The sequence below is a fragment of the Poecilia mexicana genome, unplaced genomic scaffold (assembly GCF_051168715.1).
Source record: "Poecilia mexicana isolate PSO_F unplaced genomic scaffold, ASM5116871v1 scaffold_11, whole genome shotgun sequence".
Taxonomy (NCBI): Eukaryota; Metazoa; Chordata; class Actinopteri; order Cyprinodontiformes; family Poeciliidae; genus Poecilia; species Poecilia mexicana.
Window position 1 is genome coordinate 18517442 of NW_028263380.1, and position 18856 is coordinate 18536297.

Below are 18856 nucleotides of genomic sequence, written 5' to 3' on the forward strand. Positions count from 1 at the left end.
GCAAGGATTGAGAAATATGACAGATTTTCTTGTAAACTACCCAATGTGGGAGCCTCGAAAGTGCTGTCTCTCGCTGTCTCATGCTGACAAACATATTAGTCACTGCATTTTTTTTTCTTCAAAACACACACACATGCTCTGTAGGTGCTCATCCCCGTCCCTTCCCCCATTTTTACTCCTTCCTTGCATCTCACACACGTACACACACACACACACACACACACACACTATTACAAAAAAAAAGAAAAAAGAAAAAAACTTTTCAAAGTCACACTTCTCAAGCAGCTACTCTTGGGGAATGCATGTAGATAAAAAAAAATAAAAAAAACATCCGGCTTTTCTCTCTGTGTGAAAGCCTAACAGATGTCCGTGTGTGTGTGTGTGTGTGTGCGTGTGTGCGTGTGTGTGCGTGTGTGTGTGTGTGTGTGGCCACCAGGCAGAAAAAGAACAGAAAGCAAATTGGTTTCTGAATGGAAAATACAAGCAGGCATGATGCCACTCCCTATTCGGACACAGAGATTTTATAAGTTACCAGCTTGAGTATATTTTTAAAAAAAATTCAAACTCTTTTGGGAGTAGAAGGATCATTAAAAAAACAAACAAAAACGATTTTATTTGCAGAACACACAGAGAGAGGAGGTTTGAAAACTGAAAACAAACTGCTTCTTTTCTGAAGGTCACGGTGGCGGCTGAGCTCTGTTTGATTATTTTTATTTTATTCCACACAGTTTTGGATCCATTTCAGATACCCCCGGCAGAGTAGCTGCCTCTTTTCCTTTTTTTCCAGACGTACCAGCCTGCATCAGCAATCAGTTTGTAGCCCTGCAGAATCGCTGGTCAGGAGCTGTGGAAGTCATCAGCACATGGAAGGAAGCACAGCACCGAGGGGAGATATCGGCATCGCCAAACAGCTGCTCATGTCTGCTGCTGCTATTAGCACACATGTAAAGACATGCTCACCAACAAAACATGTCCGCAGTCTCTTCATTTCAAACGGGGCCTTGCAAGAGTGTTGTTGGGGGTTTCTGCCACCTGTGCGCATTCAGACACGAGAACATTTACCCATCCGCCCAGTCAAACTGAATGAAGAGCATCTGAGAACAATCGTGCTTTCTATTGCTGCATATTCTTATTTCTTGGTTAAATTTAGGTCTGGACATTGTCTGCTTTGACCTAAACCATTCTTTTGACCTCGGGGTTCTTATGCAGTAGAACCGTCATCTGTACTCATCTTTTGCCGCCTCTACCAAATGTTCTTCTACAGTTGCTCTGTTTTTTAGCTCCACTTAATTTGGACAAGCTTCCCTGACCCTGAGGAAGAAGAAAAATATCCCCACATCATGATGCTGCCAGCACCACCCCAGTGGTTGTGTGTTCAGAGTGTTGTGCAATATTAGTTTTCTACCCCAAATAGTGTTTTCTACTTGGCTTTGGCAAAATAGACTTCTAGTGGTTTTATTTTGGATTAAATTACACAGAGACACTGTTTTTTTTATTAGTTTTTTTTTCTAATTAGAAGACTAATAAATGAAAGTAATAGTTTAAAAATAATCTGCCAGTGGAACTAGCACTATTTGATCAATATAGAGGAATTGTTTACTTAAAACAAGTTCCTATATCTTTCTGATAAGTTACGTTTGTCTTACTTCAAATGTCTAGAAACTAGATTAAAAAAATACTTGGTAAGAGTTTGTGGTTTTACAGTGTGAATAAAAGTTAATTCTACAATTTCTGGATTTTCTGTATACATTCTGATGTGGAAATCTTTTCCACTTTGCCATAACCCGTTATATTTATTCAGTCACCTAATATGCTGATAACTGCCTTAAAGTTAGTGACCTAAAAAATGGTCAAATGTCCAGTGGGTACGAACACTTTAACACAATATTATGTCGACGCATTCGAACTTTAAAAGATGTTTAACACTTAAATGTTCACAGAGTGATGCAACTAATCTTTTAAAATTAGCAGCTACTGCATTCGTTTCGAACAAGTTTTCCTTTTGAGTGGATATGCTAAAACGTTTTCACAGACAGACACACGAAGCCACTTGATTGCACGTCATCGGATCTGCTGGAGGTTCGATGTTTTTGCTCTTTCTCAGGGTTTTGGTCATAGGCTCGCTGATCCCTCTGCTCTTTTGAGCCGCTGCTTCTTGACCTGTGTGTGCAGGCAGCCGCCGGTCAGTACAAGGGCGAAAAGATGTACAGGAAGAGGAAGGAGGGAGGGGGGTGGGGGTTCGGAGATGAGGAGGGGGTGGGGTGAAGAGAGAAGGAAGGAGAAAACAAGATGTTGAAGAAAGAGAAGTAGAGAGCACAAAGTGAGGGAGAAGATGGCCAAAAAAGTGTGTGTGTGTGTGTGTGTGTGTGTGTGTGTGTGTGTGTGTGTGTGTGTGTGTGTATTCTGATGAAATCTGCCATCCTCAGCAGCCTCCTGTTAAAAGAAATCGGATTAGCTCTCCTCCGGGAGGGAGCCTTCAGGAATGCAGATGAAGGATTGCGGCACAGGTTCCTCTCCTGGACTCTAAAATGCCCTTAGCCACACACACCCACACACACACACACCTTCTCAGTCTCCCTTTTCCCTCTAAAAGGCATGTCTTCATTTCCTCCTATTCATAAAAGCATAATTGTATGTGATTGAAATAGAAAACGAGTGTCTTCGATACTAATTCGGTTTGTCCTATTGACTGAGTTTAGTCCCACCTCAACTTTGGCACTTGTCAGTTTTTTTCCAAATTTAAACGAGCTGATACACGTTTGATTTAATTCATTTTTAGCATAAAGAATCGGGGCTTAGATGTAGTAAATGTGCAGCTGCAAATGATCTATGTGACGTTGGCAACTATTGACAGCTTCTGCTTCAGCCTGAAAGGTTGGCAGCTAAACGGGGTCTGTATCAACGGTTTGTCGTGTGTTATGTGGCTTTTCATTTGTGTTTGAACTACTTGTATTTAATTACAATACAACATAAGTATGGTAAAATCCAGGAATCCAGCTGAGAATGCTGAGAAAAGCTGGGGAAGAGTCGTCCGATTAAGATGGTTATTTATAAATTTGTATTATATTTAATGTATGCCGTGTTATGCAGTGATTTCTCCAGTAAGGCTGAGGGATCAGCAGCAGCAAAACAGGGGACACTTACAGACTGCAGCCCTAGAGGTAGATGTGGAAGCACTCTATAAAAGTCCCAGTTTGATGGTAATTTGCCACAGTGGTGAGTGATTGCTTGAGACAAAAACTGTCATTAAACGAAAAGCTAAAATTTTGACACTATTTTTGCCAAAATGCCATTTTTACTCAATATCGGCACAAGTCTGTTTGGAAACTTCATCACCATCTTAAATTAAACTACAGAGCAGCACAGTGGGGTGTAGCATAAAGCATCTGTGAATTAAAATAGCTGAAAGTCTACAGCGCAAAAAAAAACAAAAAACAAAAGAACGAGTTGCTGCTGCTGCTAATTACTCTGGGTAAATGTCCAGATTGTTGTCCTGAACTTTAATGGAATAATTTCCATGGATGCCAGTAGATGTTTTGGACTGACAGAGGTCCAATAAAACCCAAAAGTCGCAATACAACAATACATTTCTTTTACTTGAGGAACTTTATGCTCACAAATACTAACCACAGTGCCGTTTCCAATGGAGCTATTTCTTGCAGCTGGACCATGTAATGATGCGTCTTTGTTCTTTATAGTCTTGAGTTGTTCCTTCTTTAGATCTAAGATTCCAGTTGTTCCAAGAGACAAGTTTTTTTTTGTGTGTGTGTGAGGAAAAATACATCCTCTTTGCTTATTGACTTTCAAAAATTTCATCAAACTGATTGTCCTGCAAAGAACATCAATGAGGAAAGTAAGAATAGCAACTCCTTCCTTTTTTGTTTCACATGCCACACCACTTCGGGTCTAGAAACACGACCTCCTCATTCACTTGAGTACAATATCTTGGGTATAAAATCTAAGGATGTAATTGGAGAAGCACCATCATACGTGTATATACAACAGAGGTCTCTGTAAAAGTCTTTTTTGGTGTCAGAAAAGTGCATTTTAATGCCACTTACCTTGGACAAACACAGACTGTGATTTAGTTCTGCTTCATACTGTTACGGTTTAATGATTTTTTTGTCTCCTTAAAAATATTTGTAGATTAATCGATGTAAAATGAAGTCAAAGTCAGAAATCCCATTACCTCTGCAGGAACAGCTGATAAACTGAAGAGGCTAATTACCTAGCGATTGACTAAATAATTATTCAAATATGAAATACATTTTTGAACGTTCTTCTGACATCCCTTCTCTCTTTCAGACTGGCATGGCGTTAACGTACGATCCTGCTGCAATGCAGAATGGGTAAGAAGTCTATCTTTGGCACCAACTAATGCACTCTCCCTTCCTGGCTCATAGAAACCAAGTCAATATCACTGCCATACATAAAGATTAATGTAGCGTCTGCACTTTGTTACGGTTTGATTAGGGGAATCTATACAGACTCCAGGTATTGGTTTTCAGTGGATGGGTTGGATGAGAGATGTGGGGCACAGAGGGGAGGCCGTGCGAGCCTTCCTGTGTGCGTCTTCACGTGTGCTTTTGGTCTTTATGTCATGAATTAACGGTAATCCGGAAATAAATGACCAGAGCGACACATTTAGTTTTTCCAAGTTCCTCTGAGACAGGAAAGAGCCTGCTGGGCCCAGCAGCCCTCTATCTACCCCTGACCTCAGTCATTCACAGGAAACTCCTCACTCCCACTTCCTAAACCACTTATCCCCCAGCGACCACAAGTCAATCTCAACCAGCAGCCTACACAAACAGCACCACTCGCTTTACGCGGCCTGCAATGTAAACGCTCCATCTGATGGAGCTCTGCAGGCTTGTAATCCCACGGATATATTTTGTGGGAAAGTAATGTAGACATTTTCAGACGTTCCAGTTTACATTTAGTCCGACTGCAGAAAAAGTGAACATACAGAGCAATCGGTTTGATATCGTCCTAATGTAAAGTTTAGGAAGAAATGTTTTCACAGACAGATGCAGTATTGTTCTAGTGTATACTCAAGTTACTATATTAAATATTTACTTCTATTGTAGTGTCTGCAGTATATGCAAAAGTTTTAAACTACCCCTGATTTATTTTACCAGTGGAGCTGCATGCTTTCTAAACGTCTTTAAAATATTTTCTTAAAAACAAGACTGGGAGATCCAATGTCCTTGGGAATCAGCATGTTTGCACCAAAATACACTTTTCACTGATTGTTTTTTTTTTTCTTAATTCAACTTAACAAAAGGGAACAAATTCTGTCTTTGGACAAACTTGTGGTTAACTAAGCATGAGCAGGTCCAAGATTGTCACAGCATTGAAGCTTTGATCACTCTGGCACATCTGATTTAAAGTGCTCTAAACCATAGGAATGTTATGCTGGAGCATTTTTTTGTGGTTTTGGATTCTAAGGACAATAAAATCAGTGTTTTGGAGTGGTCATTAAAAAGCTCTAATCCCAATTCACTAGTAAACTTCTAGACAGAGCTGAAAACAAATGGCTATCAGCTGCTTTGCCGTTTGATAGCACAACACCTTGGTAGAAACACCTCTGGAATTATCTAATAGAAGCGTCATTTTGCAGCCAATTACTTTGGGAGATTTATAATGCGAGCCCCTCCTGATGTACAAGTTGTACATGTAGATAGGAAGGCCTGTTTTGCAACACTAGGACTTGGATAATCAGTGAGATAGTTGGAGTGAAATCATCTATCTGGTGATCTTCTGAGGTCAGATGTGAGGCCATTTGTTAGACAGCTGAGATTTGTCCAGAACTGGGTCATGCAACAGAGCAATGATCCCAAACACTGCAGAAAATCAAACAAATGGCAGGAAAAGAAAAGCATCTTATTGTTCCAGCGGCTTAAAGTCCAGACGTCAGTCTGATTTAAAAGGCTTGGCTGAAGTCACGAGAGAGCAGCGAATAAACAAACATCCTTCAAGATCAATATACTAATGCAAAACTATAAATAAGTGTTCTTTGATTCTTTCATAACAATCTGAGAGGCAGAGAAGATCACAGAGAACATGACTGCTACGTCTTACCCTTACTTAATGTGGTTTAGGTGAGGGGAAGATCCTCTCTTTAAAGCCTTTGAGAGTGTCAATCGTTTTGGGTTAATTTTAGAATATTAAAACATAATTTAACACATTTCAAATGACTTCTTGATAACATGCGATCTGACTATTTGGCTGGCTCTTGCACATGTAATTTGGGTGTCAAGTTATCAAGTAATTATTATAAGTGAGTCTGAAAACATTTTAGCAAATGGTTTTTCTGATCTTTAGCTACAGACCATGCACACAACGACTAATTTTGTTTACCTAGACAAGAGCCATTTAAATATAATTTGTTATGCTCCAGACCGTTCTTACTCTGTGGCTTTGAGGAAATGACACAAAACACCAAAATAAATAAACCTGCAGTTTTACGGATGTGTTTAGCTCAGGAACAAAACACTGCAGCGCATTTGTGTTGCATAAGAGGCATTTGTTTAAACTATTTAAAATGGTTAATATACATCACACTAAATTATGGTAAAATTTGATTTCATCCATTTGGATCCACAGATTTTAGCAAATCTTTACCATTTAAAGAATGATAACAATATTGTATTCTGGCCTCAGCTACAAGATTGATGACTGTTTACACATCTCACAACAAACCCATGAATGCATTTTTGTTTTCCCAACACTGGGAATTTTCTCTGTGCTCACTGGAATTGTCTAAGCGCTAGAGCTTAGCAGCAGGAGGAGAGGGTGGATGTAAGGTTAGGTCGGTCTGGAGAAGTTCAGGAAGAAATTCTCCTTTTTCTAAACTTTCTAAATGTTTTCTGACTGAACCACATGACTTCGAGCAGACGAGGACAAACGTCTTGATGTACATTACCTTGTTTTAAGAAAACCGAATACAGTGAACCCCTGCCTATTGGCGGTTCAGTATTCTTGGAAAACATGTCAATTTGTTCAAATGTTCAACAGAAAATTCAGATTGGGAAGCTGAAAGACTTGGTTGCAATCCCACTTGGCAGGTTATTGGCTGGTGTTTGGAAAGCAGTCAATCCAGGAACACAATTTATTTTCCTTTTCGCTGATTGGCAGTTCCCCCAGGAGCGGAAATAAGGAAGATCGTAGATATAAGCTTCCTAAAATGGTTTCCACTGTGAATATCAATGCATATTAAGGTATAATTGGTATTTGAGCTGTAAGAGCTGGTAGTTAAACGCTATTAGGCGGTCCAATTCAATCCATTTCAGTAGAAATACTAATAATACTCAACAATTAGATCCTCTGTATGCAAAAGTATTCTGGAGTCAAATGTCAGTCCCACCGTCTGACCACTGACGTTTGCTGAAACTGGGTCATCAACAGGAAAATGATCCAAAACACAGTTGCACAACTACAGCAGAACGGCTGAAAAGAAATCAATCAAGGGGATCCAGTGTCGTAGTGAAAATACAAACCGCAACCTGATTGAAATGCTGCGATGGGACCAGAAAAGAGCTGTGCAACAAAAACATTTGTGTCCAAAACTCAATGCTCAATAAGAGGGGGCTAAAGTTGGTTATTTTCTGTGCTTTGGCTTAGATTTAAATCATTTTAACGGCAGATGATTTTTCACGTATTCAGAAACTGAGATTTGAAGCCAAGTCAAGTTTTCCATCATTATTGTGGGTCTGATTGCGTATAAACATAAATACAGAAGTACAAATGTTACTGTCGGGTATTGCCAAAGTTCAACACCTTTGCATTATTTCATTAATGTCAAATATATATTTTTTTCATAATTGAGGAATAATTGAACTGAAGTATTTTCTGCAGTCTCAATTTTTAAACCTTGTAAATCACGGCATTCTTCTATTAGGTTACATGACGTAATTAGAACAGCTTTTGCTTGGTTTTAACTTTTTTTTCCCCCCATTTTGGCTCCTTTTGTTCTCTCTTCTCAGTTTCTACTCCTCGCCTTACAGCATCGCCACCAACCGCATGATCGCACAGACCTCCATCACGCCCTTCATCGCTGCTTCCCCTGTTTCCACATATCAGGTAGGTCGTAATGTGCCACTTTATGGGTGGATCGGCTGCCTGCGTGCGTTATGGAGAAGTTTTCTTTGTGCGCGGGGATGTTAGAAAGGAAATGAGCTGCAAAACAGCATGAGGTCCTCGTCTCTTCTCTGGTTATCTCGCCACTGTCCCAGCTGTGCTTGATAACATCTGCTGTGCGCATGGGAATCGCTAAAACAAGCAACATAAAAATCGGCATCAAGAAAAGGCTGAGAGAGGAGAGAACAAAAAAACGTGCACGTCCACAGTGTAAAAATTTTAATCTGTATATATTGTTTTAATGCGGCTCTCTTGGATGTACCATAAAAATCAATGGGTTCTTTGTAACTACTCATTAAGTGATCTCTTTCACACAATTGGATGTGAAAGAGATCTTTTAGATGTTTCTTTAGAAAACATCTAAAAGCATTACAAGATTTCATTATTATAGTTTAACAATAATTAGCAATCAATTTGAAGCTTTCTGAATTTAAAAATGAATAAAGTCAGATCATTCGTATTAGAAGGACTTTCACGTTTAATAACTCAACCATTTTGATTGTAGCAGCTGACGATGCTAAATACTTGAGATCCTTGGTGTTTGGAGGCAAATTGTGCTTTAAATAGAGCTAAAGTCCTATAAGAACATATAGAAAGCGTCTGAGGGAAAAAGCTGTTGGCGAAATTGTGAAAAGTATCTAGTTTCCTCCCATTCTGACTTCTGCCGTTGCTTTTTTTGTTTTCATTTTATTTTATTTTCTCTGCCTTCGCCACACAATCTCTTCTTCTTTCAGAGTAAATTTTCCACATTCCCCGTGGCTGTGATGTGTGGAGTAATGCAACAGAACAGAACAGGAACGTGAAAATTGGCTCTGTGATATGCTGGGAGCATCAACCATTTCCCGTCGCTGCACATTTCACGCAACACCCTTTTTCCTAAATCTAAACATCAAGAGGCTCCGCCGCCATGCCCTTTCGCTCCGACGCTATCATTTAACATCGGCTCTGTTTGGTATGCAAGGACAGACGGATGAGAACACAGAACAAGAGAACGGAGATAAAGGAGAGGTGGGAGCTTTTTAGAGGAAGATAAGTTGGGAGAGGAGGAAAGGATCGCTCAGGTGGCAGCGATGGTGGTGCTTCGGTGGGTGGGCAGAGGGAAAGGTGTTCTTGAAGGTTGCTGTGCTCGTCTTTGATGCACGGCTGATTAAAACTGCGGTCCGGTACCTGCGGTGTAGGGAGAGAGGAAGAGGGGGGGAAAGCGGGCCGTGGCACGTCTCTAATCCGCTCTCGGAAGGCTTCCCAAATTGATTTATCAAAAACAATGGGCAGGCTTTTGAGGAATATTAATCCTCACAGTTTCAATATCGGCCAGCTCTGCCACCGCTCCTTGTAATATTGCCCTTCAGCCAGGCATGGCGGGAAGGTGAGTCCTTCATCTTCCGCTAAAGTACAAAGAGACGCAGCAAGAAGAAAAGGGAAAAGAGACAAGGCATGCAGTCATACACAGCATGGCAAACAAAAGGAAATCATTTCGTTTTATGATGAAAAGTATTACCTTTAGTAATGAAAATCTCTAGGTGCATAGATGTTATGGCGTTTGCAATTCCGTCTTTTATGTTTCTGTTGAGGTGATTCTTATTTTCGGCGGCATTTATCAAATTGGCAAATGGCCCATACAGCTCCGACAGCTAGGCTCTGGTGTTCTTGTAAAACTGCCGTCTGTGGGCTTCAGCGACGACTGGCTTTGCAAGACGGGGGGAAAAAAAAAAAAACAAAACGCTTTGATGATACACAAGACAGGAGCCGGTCCAGACCAGATCACTACCAAGATTTCAGCTGTAGTGTCGCCAGTCAGCCGTGGTCTGGTTTCCATCACCGGCTCTACAGACTGCTTCACTGGCCGACTAAATATGTGGCTGGCTGTTTGAGAGTGAGGCTGGCTGCTTCACTAACTAGCTACCTGGCAGGGTGTTTGGCTTTACATGTGACTGGTTGGATGGGCTGCCAACTGGCTAACCACGCTACTGAACACCCAGCTGACCAGCTTTTTGCTTTATTGGCCCTTTAAAATTGTAAAACAAGCTGTGAAGTTCAGCCAGGGGTAAGGCGCTCTCTTAGGTTGAGCACATTTTGCCATTCATATTGACTGAACCCGGGGTGGTTGTATGGATGTACCCCGGTGCCTCCTGTAATACAGAAGCAAAGCCACTTCGTTTGAGCTCGGTTTTGTGCGTTTCGGTTTATAAAATTAAACCCGGTTACCAAATCTTCAAAAGCAAAGACATTCAAGTTCAAACAAACGTGAGAAAACATGATGTGTTAAGGGGGCACATGCTATTATCATCACCATTACTACCTTTTCAATTTTCTTGTGCATGTAGCTTGGAATAGTTATATTCGTCTCAACGTTTGAATTAAAAGTAAAATGGAACAATCAGTTAAACACGAAAAGAGAGATGGAATACAAATGATCTTCAATGATGAAAGTCGCGAAAGAAAAGTTGGCAGATAGCAAGTGAATTCATAAGGTAAATATTTTTACGGCTATATTTCCAGTGAGGGGAAAGAAAAACACCAGCTTAAAAACTTAGTAGACCAGCATCCAACCCAGGAGTTTAGAAGCTCTTTGTGGTTAGGCCAATCTGTCTTTACATCCACACAACACTAGATGACCATTTGTGACAAAATGTTTGATATGAAATCATAGAATATCGTGATGATTTTGTTAAACAGTAGTACTGATGGAAATTGATACTACTGTCAGAATGTTGGCAACTACGTTGGCAACATTCTGACTCTACACTGAAACTCTATGGACACGTTCACACCTGAGCTGTGAGATTTTGCTTTCTTGAGGACAAGTCCACCGTCTCCGACAAGGACGAGGTGGTTTAGGCAGGTGCCTAAACCACCTGCTTAAACTGCCTTTTTAGGCAGGTGTGAAAACTCATCAGAAACTTGTGCAAACCAAAAAAGCTCTGGTCTTCCTCGAAACGGGGGTCTTGTTTGGTTGGATGTGAATCGTGGTGCAGTTTGCTAACAGACTGTATTTATTCTATTTGGTTCATACATAGAAAGTTACAGGCTGGATAGATCACTGCCTAACCTGCAGCTCATACTGGGTAGCTCATTGTGATGTCGAGCCAAACCAATTGGAGAAGAACTGCTAGCACTTTCATTATTCCCCACCAAGTCTCAGACAAAATGCCCCACACTATCCTGCTATGAAAGCAGCCTTTAATATTGTACACAGTTAGTTTTTTGACATGTCACATGACCGTAAAACATATTGCACACTCTGTAGTTCATGTTGCTCAGACACAGAGAAAAAAATCAACTGGAGCTGATTACCCTGCAGGAGTGAAGTTTGGAGAGTGTGGGTGTTTGTATTTGTGTTATAATAACTCCTGAACATTAAAATATTGGGGGGGGGGAGGTGTTTTCAAAAGTGTTGATAGGTGAGAGGAAAACATCTCCATTCTTTTTTTTTTTACTGTAGTCCTACTTTAACACCGTAGCCAGCAATTCAGTTAAAAATTAAATAAATTGCCACTTCTAAGCAAAAACATAATGGTATACTTGCAAATTAATTGAACATGTGAATGAATTAGAAAGACCTCATGATTATTTTTCTTTGATAAAAGAAAGGTGTTTTATAAAGTGGTTGTGATTCTGGGCTTTGAAAAACATGGTAAAGAAAAATGGCCAAGTGGGTGTTTTTATTTTTATTTTTTTGTTGTTTTTTTAAGTTGTCCCATTTCATTAGATCAGCTCAGTGGTGTGTTCGTCTTGCTAAATGCTTCTTTGCTTTCTGGAGCCCTACATCAGCCTCAGAAGGACCATCTCTCCCAATTTACTACTACCATTTTAATTAGCAAACAGAGATTTTAACCACATCTCTCATTATTTTCTTGTTCTCTTTGATCTTGTACAGCCAAACCCAAAGCCCCAAGTCTTATACATATTAGTCTCAAGACTGCAGTCCTTTTATCTCTTAAACTAACAGGGAAGCCGGAATGCTCTTCCTCTGCCAGGGCCTGCACTCTGTCTCAGTTTTAAAGAAAGTGGCTGAGATCCGAATGAAAGCTTTTATGAATTCCTCGTTTAGTTTCTCATAATTCTGGCCTTGAAGTTTTCCTGTGTTCCTGTGTACAGACAAGCAAGTGGCACAGAGAACCCTTGTTGTGGTGGCACTGCAGTTTCTTACTTAGAAAATGCTCAAGAGAAGCGATCAGAGATAAGCTTCCTATGTGTCAATCGGCTGTCCCGTTCAGCTTGCAGAGAACAAACAGTGCCATGTGTAAACAAGCCGACTTGGCTGCACGTTGCCGAATATCAGCCTTGTTTAGGTGCGCATCCAAATCACGCATTTGTGTTGGCTCAGAGGATTGATTGCTCTTATAGCAGATTATTCCGTGTTTGTCTTTGTTTAATCCAATCGTTTTACCGAGATCTACGGCCGGTCTGTGTGTTTGTCGGCTACAAGCTGTCCAATTCTTCTCTCTTGCAAATAAAAAAAAAAAAAAAAAAAGTTCTGTTTGTTCATCATCTATTCGTCCAGTTTCATAACTGTCACTATCAATGCTTCATCATCTCTAATTTTCCTTTTCTAAATGAGTTTGTTTCTGTGAGTATTTCTCTGGTAATTGCTTGGCATGTGTCTCCTCTGTGGCAATTTTATTATTAAAAATGTGATGTTGACTTGCTGTTGTCTTAATTTAAAGCCTGTTATTGCAACAGGATTGAATTGGAGAACAATAAGAAATAAACACTCCATGCACAAGCCAAACTTTTGGCAGTTATGTCAAAGCAGGCTGCCTCCAGATCTCTAAATTCTTGCAATAACTTTTTTTTTTGGCATAGCTCAATCTGTGTGAATCTCAGCCATTTTGGTCAGTGTAGTAATTTCAAAGCCATCAGACAGGAACATTCTTCGAACGAACTGCAAATACGCCAGCGTCTTGTACTTGTTTATGGTGGATATCGTTTAGATCCAAGACTCGTAAAAATGTACGTCACCACACATTCTGTCTGTTTCTCCTCAGGTCCAGAGTACGTCATGGATGCCTCATCAACAATATGTTATGCAACCGACAGTAAGTATACTCCAACACACTGGAGCTGGTCTTTATATCCTATTTTCAGACCAGCTTCTGTTTGGTATTCTTTTTTGACATCTGCTGGCTTCTGTTTTCCTGCACATTTCATCCTGATCAGAGACAAATTTGTTGAATCCAAAGCACCCAAAGCAGTCCAGAACAAGATAGAAATAAATAACAATATATTTATAATATCATTTAGTTTTCTAGAGTAAGAGTTTGCCTTGTTTATTCAGTGAAATATTTAATGGAGGAATAGTTTTCGATTAATCTTCAGCATCTCACCTCAGTTTTTGTTTTGACCCTCCTTGAATTGAAATAGAATAACTTCAAAGTCAAGAGACGTTTTCAACATTCAAATCTGTTAAGAATCCACAGGGATTGTGCTCGTTTTTATTTGTACCGCATACATTGAAAACCCTGAAATATTAATATTAAATGAAAGAATTATTGCTCTAATGTTTTGAGTTTCTGTTTCTATAAGATCAATATTTTTAGTAGTTTCAAACACCGGATACAGATCCTGTTTGTCAGCCAAAGCAAATTTTTTGATGGCTCCACTTATTTTACCATCTGTTCCTTTTCTGTAAAATTTAAGAAAATCGTGTCCTCCGAGTTTAGCTAAGTTTTCCTTCCATGTGGACGGCAAGCCATGCATCTGAGCGGAGGAGATTGAGTGTCTGCGTCTTTTTCAGAAATGATGGCGGGATGGAATGGGAGATGGACAATTGGATTGTTGCTTCATTTGCAGTAATGAGACCGTCGGTTCGTTCTTACCCGGAAAACAAAGTGCAGATTCGAGAGGTGAAGCTCTCGCTTTACTTGTCCGTCTCCTTTCCAACCATCACGAGATGCGGATGACGACGGAAAGAACCCGATCCCGGATACAACCAGCTGAAAGCAGCAGCAGCACTCTGCAGTAGAGATGAGATGAGGAGCTCTGTCGTCAAAACCTCTCTTCACTGCACCTAACGGAGTCAGTTGAAGTGGTTCAGATATCTTATTATTATGGATCTTGGACAACTGCCCGTTAAGGTTTTCTGGGTGCGCCACGGTCATTAGAAGCCTGGCGTTACTCTTTGTGGAGAGGGATGTCAGACGCACCTCTGTTACAGGCAAAATGGACGGATTTATGGACACTTAGATAGATGGATGGAGATATAAAAAAAAATCATGCAAAGCTTAAATGTCATATATTATTCCAACTAAATGTATAAATAATTCATGACGCCCCGCGTACATTAAATGTGGTTCTTATTCTTATATCGAGCATCCGACGCTCATAAAAAATGAGCGATTTCGACTCCTGGTTAAAACAAAGCTGCTATGAGTGGCATCATGCTGGTAGATATGAGTTAATGGAGCCATCAAAGAAAAGACTCGGTAGATTATAGGCGATTTCTTAAAATCACAAGTTGAGCACATACCTTGTGGGCCAAATATTCATCTGGATCTTATTTGCATTCAGAGAAAGTCGCAAGTCAGCCCAGTTAGCAGAACAAGAAATGTTTCATGCAGCGTTGGTGCAACAAGCCCGTGTAAAGTTGAAGTCTCTCTAGTTGTTTGTTCCTGCAGGAAAAGCTTGATATAGCAAATGATTTCTGTCCAGATTAATCAGTCTGGTTTTCGGTAGCTTTGTTAGGGCCTCTCCTTAGACTTTGTGAGTTTCGGCCTCATGAACTAGTTAACGCTGGAGTCCGCCGCTGATGGTGCAGTACTCCCTCACTGGAGGGGAGCTCAACCAGCCGTGCGACTCCCTGCTAGGGCCATTTACCACTCGGTCCTAGCCGTCTCACTTCCCCTCCCACTGTGGGACAGTGAACATGTAATCTGGTCACAGCAGGCCTCCAGGCAGACACACACACACACACACACACACACCCTGAGGTAGCTTTCCTCAGAGCTTCTCGGTTTCCCTTTCAGCCTTACAACTTCCAGTTTTTTGTATGATAGCAAACTTGACCTCTTCGCCCAACTTGACCTCTTGTACCCTCCTACCTTCTCAACCAGACTTGCCATTTCTTGATGTTTCTTGCTTTCTGGTAGCTTTTGGCTTGTACTGATTTGTCATGTTATAAATATGAATTCCTTGACTATAACATGTCTACTATTATAGTACAAATATGTAATATTTGTAATATTTAATGGCAGAATTAAGGTACAGATCAGCCTCTCACTACATCCCTGAAAATCTCTAAAGAGTAAAAAATTTGCATATTTGGAGCTCTAATATCTGTACAAATACAACCAATTATGACTAAAATGAATTTCTTCTTTACAAAAAAGAATGAATGTGTTTAAGTTTTTTGTGCGCTGCTGAAAACATAGAACATATTTTCTATAAGTTCAAGTTCTCTACAAAAGGATAGAACAGAACCGCTTTGCTATGATGTTTTCTAAAATTTAACCCTCTGTTTAAGGCAACACAAAGGAAAACCTACATGAAACTGTGAACAGCACAGTTTCTCTTTTTCTTTTTTTTTTTAGTTGACTCAATGACTGTGAAATTGACTGAATCTTTTTGTTGCTTCCACACTGAAGAGTGTTGTCAGTGTTTCTTGCTATGGTGCTTTCAATGGTCAGAAAACTGGGTTTGACGAGCAGCTCAAATGTTTCCAGTCGCCACCCGATTCCTCAGAACACCTCTAACTTTAAATCACCACTAGATATTAAGTTTGGTTTTCAATTAGCAAGATTTAGTTTTAATGTGGTCCTTGTCGGACTGCCTTGGGGCTTTTAGCTGGTCTTTGGGAAATAATGTTTGCTTTTGATGGCTGCTTGTTTTCTGCTTCTTAGTTTTACAAAATATTGTGCACTGAGAAACGTAGCAAAGCCCAGAGAGATGCCTGTATGCTGGGTTTTCACACAAAGTGCTTTGGAAATCACCTAGTTTAGCCACAAATAAGACACAATTTTAGTTTCTGACAAACATTTAGCTTTCGTAGAGTTGTCTAAACATTTTTGTTTAGTATTGTCTTTGCCTTGTCTGCTGTGTGATGTCACGACGTTGGTTTTTAACCAACCTGAAAGTCTAGAGAAAAATTTGTCACGACCGGTTTGGAAAAAGTACCAGTATCTCTCGCACGTCACAATTGAAACATACTGAACGACCGTCGCACAGAACTGTGTGTTTGTGTAATTGGTCACGTTTGCCATCACATTCTGTGCTTTGTTTGTGTTTTGTTTTACCATATGTGAGCTCCATATTGGTTATTCCCGTCGAGCCTGTGCGACGCCTGATGGTCATCCATCTTCCGGCCCCTCTGTCACAGGGCCTCTCAGAGTGCTTGGCACTGGCCATTAACCAGCCGCTCTGCTCTACATCCCATCAATCGCTCATGCCAGCAGTAGCCATGTGGCCATATCTTTCCCTGTGGCCCCGTCCCTGTTGTCTTCCAGTGGCTCTTTCTGTAACCAGACGGCTGCTTGGAACTAACCCCAGCTGTCACGGCCGTCAGTGGATCATGGCGTCCAATCTGTCCCCCTTTATGACTCGCGCTCGTATCGACTACCAGTTACATACACAGCAGACCACCCTTTACACACTCCGTGTGCCAGCAGCGCAGTGAATCACAGCAAATTAGCTAAGCACCCCAGCTTTAAATGCTTGAGGGGCGGGGGCGCTCAAAACATTAAAAACCAATTGATTGCGTGGCGGCTTGGCAGCTCCTTCCTCGTGTCGCGTGTTAAACCAATGGAGCGTTCTGTGATGCTCCTCGTGTTACGGGGCAATATGGAGGCACCTGAGCGTGGAAGAGAGAGAGGTCACAGGTAGCGAATTAAATCAATTAAAGTAAATTGAATTCAATTAAAACACAGTAAAATAAAATGACGTACATGCAGTTAAATAAAAATAAAACAGAATAAAAAAATCGAAATCAATCACAAGGTAAATTTGTTTCATCATAAAATATTAAAAATGAAAAAATTTATGTAATATAACAGATGATAAAATAAAACATATGTTCTTCAGCATCAACCTTCCTTTTTGACTTTTCTCCTGCAAATCTAGGAAAACACTAAAAATAAAATTTAGCAACCATCTGAGCTGTGATGTGGCTCATTTTGCATGATTGTTTCAGTAGACGCAGCAGTGAGTCCATTCAGAGAAGCTATGGGGATAACTCGCTCCACCCTAAACACAGATCCAACACCGTCCGCCACACGCAGCGCACAGAGCAGTTCCTGGTGCCAAATCAAACATCAGTTCGTTTTAAAGGCATCGCCATCAATCATTTCACACGGTTCCCTATGCTGACGACAGAACAAAATCATAAATGGAAAAGCAATGAGCGTTATCCTCTAACAACTTGTACAAGATTTTACGAGCTTGTTTGTTTCTGCAAATGACGAAACATCACACTACGGACAACTGACTGTTATAAAACTGTGCTCCTGCAGGCAACAGAAAGTTGAACTGAAACCAAATGTTTGTAGAGACTATCTATTCATCAAAGAAGAAGAGAAATTTCTCTCCAGCTGTAATAAATCTGGAGAGCTGACCATATCCTGGCTCTCTTTCAGTCCCCCATCTGCATTACAACTTTACATCATGTAAAAAGGACAGGTAACCCATAAATAAAGCACATCTTCTGGAAGATGATTCATATTTAACAAACAGAGGTGACTGATCTCAAAATGGAAAAGATCTGCAGAGTCCAGTCTCCGGTTGTAAACGGAAAGGTTATACACTTGAAACGGTCTCCGCTCCCTTTCATGTGTGTATGGCTTTGTTTCCGTTCGGTTAGTGGAACCTACAAACGTAGGCAATAAAAAGGTGTGTTAGACACTAATGTGTGGAATAAATAAATGGTGTGGTGTATCAACAAATCAAGCTGCTTACACTGAAGACTTCATGGGAAACCAGAGTTAGTGGGCAGTACTGGCTACTGGATTGTTTGGTCTTATGAACAAGTACACCACCTTGCAAGAAATCCACAATTTGTTACATTAGAACCACAAATTTAAATGTATTTTAACTGGTATGTTGTACACCGGATTAACAAAAGTTGATAATTAACATTTGCCTCACTCTCCTTTGACGAAATGTTGGAATTCAGCCACACTGCAGTATCTGGGATGGATTTATACTCAAGATTTGGGAAAGCTACTCCAAAGCCATTTTTATAGAGTTGCAGCTGTAATTGTAGAGAAGGGTGGAGGATTTACTGAAGAGACGAATCGTATACACACATTTTCAGATCTGTTTTTAAGCATTTTGAAGACATATATCCTTTTTTTCCACTTTTTACATACAGTCCCTAAAATGTTTAAGGTCGTGATTGTAATTTGACAAAAACCTTAAAGGATTTAAATAGTTCTGCAAGATAATATACATACCTACATTGTAAAAATATAGGTATATTTATACAGTAGAATCCACATGAATATGATAAAATCCGTGTTTATTTGGTAAAATTTTTGCAACCGCGGCTCCCAGTACTTTACCTTAAACTAGGAACGTTTTTTATACAGCGTAGTGTGGAAAAACTGAGAATATTAATAGTTTCATTCTCAATTACTGTGCAATATGCAGACGACGTGAAACTCATTCCTCTCCTTTTTCTCCTGTTCATCATTTTTCTCTTCCTCTATGGGACATGTGAAATGTCTTCCCTTTTTCTTCCTTCTACTTTGGTCAGCAGACCTTGGAGAAAACTGAAAAACTCAAATCT

The 18856-nt window shown here is 40.3% G+C and overlaps 1 protein-coding gene across 10 annotated transcripts in view; it reads left to right on the forward strand.

Moving 5' to 3' along the window:
- Positions 1 to 18856, forward strand: part of rbms3 (RNA binding motif, single stranded interacting protein) — a 321058-nt gene that overhangs the window by 272641 nt on the left and 29561 nt on the right. For all 10 annotated transcript variants that reach the window (XM_088010352.1, XM_088010348.1, XM_088010351.1 and 7 more), the window contains 3 exons: positions 4306 to 4349; positions 7986 to 8082; positions 13128 to 13178. In XM_088010352.1, the coding sequence (XP_087866478.1) occupies positions 4306 to 4349; positions 7986 to 8082; positions 13128 to 13178 (192 nt within the window). The remainder of the gene's footprint in view (positions 1 to 4305; positions 4350 to 7985; positions 8083 to 13127; positions 13179 to 18856) is intronic.